Genomic DNA, 4,871 nt, shown 5'->3' with positions numbered 1-4,871 from the left:
ATATGAATGTTCACTTTTACAAAGTAATGACAAAATTACTTTCCAAAGTACATAATTATACAAACTTACACTCCCACCAGCAATATAAAAGAATTTATTTGGATCTGTGTTCTCCCAACACTTGTTATTGTCACTTTTCTCTTGTTTTACAATATAGTGGGTATAAAATGTTACCTTGGTATTGTCTTAACACGTATTTCCCTAATGACTAATGATATCGAGTATCTCTTTGTGTCTTTATTGGCTATACTTTGTTCCTCTTTAATAGAATTCAGATCTTTTGCTTGGCCTATTTTTTTTACTGGATTGCTTTTTACTATGGCTTTGTAAGAATCAATATATTGATTATATATTACAGATAAACACTTGCCCATTATCTGTGTCACAAATATGTTTTTCCCATCTGTAATTGTCTTTTTAGCTTATTTTGGGGTCTTTTAATATAAACAGAAATTCTTAAATTTAATGTTAAATTTAAAATTATTTTCATAACATAATTAAATTAACATAATTTAAAATAAATTTAAAATTATGTTAAATATAAAATTATTATAAAATTAATGTTAATTTTTTAAAAAGATTTTATTTATTTATTTTTAGGGAGGGAAGGGAGGGAGAGAGAGAGAGAGAAAGAAACATCAATGTGCGGTTGCTGGGGGTTATGGCCTGCAACCCAGGAATGTACCCTAGCTGGGAATCAAACCTGGGACACTTTGGTTCCCAGCCTGTGCTCAATCCACTGAGCTATGCCAGCCAGGGCAAAATTAATGTTAATTTAAAATTAGTTCTTAATTTATCAATATTTTCTTTTTTGTTTAGCACTTTTCAGATCTTTAATCAGTTTTTTTACCTTAAGGCCCAAAACAACATTCTCTTATATTTTCTCCTAAAAGTTTTCATTTTTACACTTAATTTTTTTATCCATTTAGAGTGGATGTTAGTGTCTGATATGAGGTAGGGAATCCAATGTCACTTTTTCCCATGTGGACCATCAGCACTGCCACTTTCCTTCGCCTCTGACGTGCATCACTGTTTCACATTTGTGTGGGTCTGTTTCCTGGCTCTCTTTGGTTCTGTTGGTCAGTTTGTGTGTATTAGTGCCAATACCATCTTGACTTAATTACGTTATTTTTATGTCCTGCTCTTTACCAGGGCAAGTCTCCCCCAGTTTCTTCTTTTTCAGCAATGTCCTGATTATTGTAGGACCTTTGCTGATTTACATTTTACCCCCAGAGTGGGATCACAATGTTATTACCAGTTTATAATTTGCTTTAAAAACTTAATAATAATAATACATCATGACTATTTGTTGTTGTACAAAATGTGTCATTTACATAATCTAGTAAAATATAACCTTAATGGCTGCATGATACATTATTGTTTGGATGTATCATAATTTATTTATCCTCCCTCATTTCTGTATAGTTAAGTTGTTGTCAAATTTTCATTATTATAAAGTAATTCTGTGATGAATAGTATAACAAAATCTTTTAACACATCCATGACTATTCCTTTCTGATGGATTTCTGAGTCTAAGGATTTGCTCAGTTTTAACGATTTTGATACAAATTGCTATATTATTTTTAGAAAGTTTTAATGAACTGTGTGACAGTGTAGGTCTCAAGGCAGACAACTTTGTTAACAAAGAACATCATCACTTAAAAAAAGTTTCAATTTGGTAGGCAAATAATTTAAATAAGTTAAATTTGTATTACATATCTAGTGTGGATTAACACACTTTATGTTTGTATTTTTCTAGTGAGTAGCCACAGGGTTTTGTACCTTGAGTGCTCTCCGGAGCACCTTCTCATTTTGTTCCGTCAGAGGAACTGAGCTCTGCTGCCCAGGCCCATGGCGAATCAGACTGCCACCCTGGGGGAGTCTGTTTTGCTGGGATTTCCCCTCAGCAGGCAGGTGGAGCTGCTGTTCCTGGGGCTGCTGCTGCCCACATTCCTGCTGACCCTCCTGGGGAACCTGCTCATCATCTCCATTGTGCTGTCCTACTCCCACCTCCACACCCTGATGTATTTCTTCCTGTGCAGCCTCTCTATCCTGGACATCCTCTTCACCTCAGTCATTTCTCCAAAAGTGTTGGCCAACTTAGTAACTGGGGATAAAACCATCTCCTTTGCTGGGTGTATCACCCAGTGTGATTTCTACTTCTTCCTGGGCACAGTAGAGTTTCTCCTGCTGACAGTCATGTCGTATGGTCGCTACACAGCTGTCTGCTACCCGCTGCACTACACCACCATCATGAGGCTTCTGTCTGCATTGGGACCGTTGTGTTCTCATGGGTGGGAGGCTTCCTGTCTGTGCTCTTTCCAACCATCCTCATTTCCCAGCTGCCCTTCTGTAGCTCCAACATTATTAACCACTTCTTCTGTGACAGTGGTCCCTTGCTGGCCGTGGCCTGTACAGACACCTCTGCCATTGAGCTGATGGAATTTATGCTCTCGTCCACCATCATCCTCTGCTGCATAGTCCTGGTGGCCTATTCCTATACATACATCATCTTGACAATAGTGCGCATCCCTTCCTCAGTTGGAAGGAAGAAGGCCTTTAACACCTGTGCTTCCCACCTGATGATAGTCGTGATTTCTGGTGGCATCACAGTGTTTATCTAGGTGACACCCTCCCAGAAAGAATATCTCGAGGTCAACAAGATCCCTTCAGTACTGAGCAGTGTTGTGACTCCATTCTTCAACCTCTGTATATATACTCTGAGGAATGACAGTGTTGGGGGTGCTCAAGGACATGTGGGCCAGAGTTCAAACAGTTTTAGAAAAGAGAATAATGACAATGCTGAGGAGCAAATTGTCCTCTTACAAAGACCAATAAGGGGGGGGGGGGCTAGTCCCTCTTCCTCTTTGCCACCATGTATGCAATGAATAAATCCCCAGTAACAGAAAGATAGGACTTGCCTTAGCAAAGGGATGAGCCAGCTAAGGGATTCTGAATGGTCTATAGTAGAAAGAAGGCTGAGCTTGGAGACAGGGACTTGGTTCTAACTTGAACTCTGTGGCCACAGCTGTGTCCCTGTGTCACCAGCCACTCTGACTCTCAGCCCTCTCATTTGAAGTGTGTTAGGGCCGAACTTGATGACCTCTAAGACTCATCCACACTGAATGTTCTGAGAACTACAGAAAAGCCTAGCAGCCTGTGTCCTTTTCAAGTCCTAACATGTTTGGCCCCATTTTCTGCTGACCACAACTCTTCTACCAGCCAGCACAAAGTCCTTCCTGGTCCCTTCCGCATAGACCCCCTTTCCTTCATCTTCTCCAGGAATCTTTCTAGGAATAAGCTTTATTCTCTAGTCAACTGACATATCCTATGATCCATTGTTTTTCTTCAGTGGACATTTGTAATAATTGTGGTGGGTATATGTAGTCTGTGTTATTTAATAATACTGCTTCCTATAATAGTACATATTTATAATATCCAACATGCTCACATTCTTATGTAAGACATGACCCTGTTCCTTCAGCCTCCAGTGATGGACCTATGGATGGATGATCTGAAGGCACAATCCATTGCCTGACCAGGGATCTGTGTATAACCTGTGTGGCTTGGCTAGGACAGATAAATAGTGCAAACAGATGTCTCTTTTTGAGAGTTTGAACCAAGAGATTTGGAGACTGTACCAGACAACAGTGATGCTCCCCATGGAAACTCAAGTAGGCTTGGTGCCTGGAGTGGCCACTTTGGGGCCATGTATGAACTTCTAAGTAATTAGAGGAAACCAGTCTGGCTATTGAAGAGAATGGAGTTGGTGTGGAGAGCAAAACTGAGAAGAAAGAGATGAGAGCCCTCTCAGCTGCAGAGACACAGAGGGAAGGGCCCTCTTCTCTAATGACTTCCCAGGCCGGGGAGCTGGCAGAATTTTATTTCCTATTTCTGTGTTTGATGAGGTTTCCTGTACCCATGAATCAAATCCCTTTTTGTTGAGCTTTTTCGAGGTTTTTGTTTTTCACAATGAAAAATTAGCCTGACTATAAAGTGGGGCTCTCTCTCTCTGCACCAAGTGTAATTCTCTTCCTTTTTAGCTCCATCTAGAAAGATGTCTGTTTTGAACTGAACTCTTAGTCTGAATTCTTGGTGCACAAATACTGCCTGGGATGCTTGACTGGCACCATCTAGGCCTATGGTTCAGGTCGGTGCAAACCAAACTCTTCTGTGTCATCAGAAGCACTTCTTTTCCTGTCCCTTTTGGCCTTTAGCACCACAGCATCCACTTTGCCAGAATTAACACCTGTATTCCCCGTGGAACTGGTCAGAAGGATACAGCATAACTAAGGAAGCTCTGTAGAGTGCTGTGGAAATAAGTAAGACTGATCAAATGAGAACAGAGGTATTTATCCAGAATTGGCTGTAGCAAGGGAGTCAGCCACCATCACTGGGATTTGGCAGAGACTCAAAGTCAGGCAGGGAGTGAAAAGCTTTATAGCAGAAGAAGAGGGTAAGGCTCAGGTGTGTTCTGATTGGAGGGTTTTGGCATGGGGAAACTGGAGGTGACTTAACTACAAGCCAGGCATCTTTGTTTGTTTGTTTTTTCATTATGAGTCCTTTATTTTGACACATCTCTTAAATGGCTGCAATTTGCTGTAAGGTAGGTTTTTCCCAACAACTGTATCCAGATATAATTGACATATAACAAATGACACAAATTTAAAGGGTCAATATAAAAAGTGTAAGTACATGTGAGAACATCACCACAATTAGGAAAATTAACAAACATATTCATCACCTTCAAAAGTTTCCTTATGCTTTTTCTCTTTTAAAAATATATTTTATTGATTATGCTATTACAGTTGTCCCAATTTTTCCCTTTGCCCTCCTCCACCCAATACCCCCATTTCCTCCAGCTGTAACCC

The 4,871-nt window shown here is 40.1% G+C and overlaps 1 protein-coding gene across 1 annotated transcript; it reads left to right on the top strand.

The window, feature by feature from the left end:
* The first annotated feature begins 1,851 nt into the window (after window positions 1–1,851).
* LOC123820412 (olfactory receptor 6J1) lies at window positions 1,852–2,838 on the top strand. The gene is given in 3 exon segments (XM_045841128.1): window positions 1,852–2,257; window positions 2,260–2,737; window positions 2,739–2,838. Coding segments are annotated over 3 exon segments (984 nt in total).
* Window positions 2,839–4,871: the final 2,033 nt, after the last annotated feature.

Source organism: Phyllostomus hastatus, unplaced genomic scaffold, assembly GCF_019186645.2.
Source record: "Phyllostomus hastatus isolate PE091 unplaced genomic scaffold, TTU_PhHast_1.1 phas_contig_348, whole genome shotgun sequence".
NCBI classification, from domain to species: domain Eukaryota; kingdom Metazoa; phylum Chordata; class Mammalia; order Chiroptera; family Phyllostomidae; genus Phyllostomus; species Phyllostomus hastatus.
Note: the sequence above shows the minus strand (reverse complement) of the source record. Positions and strands in the feature narration are given on the sequence as shown.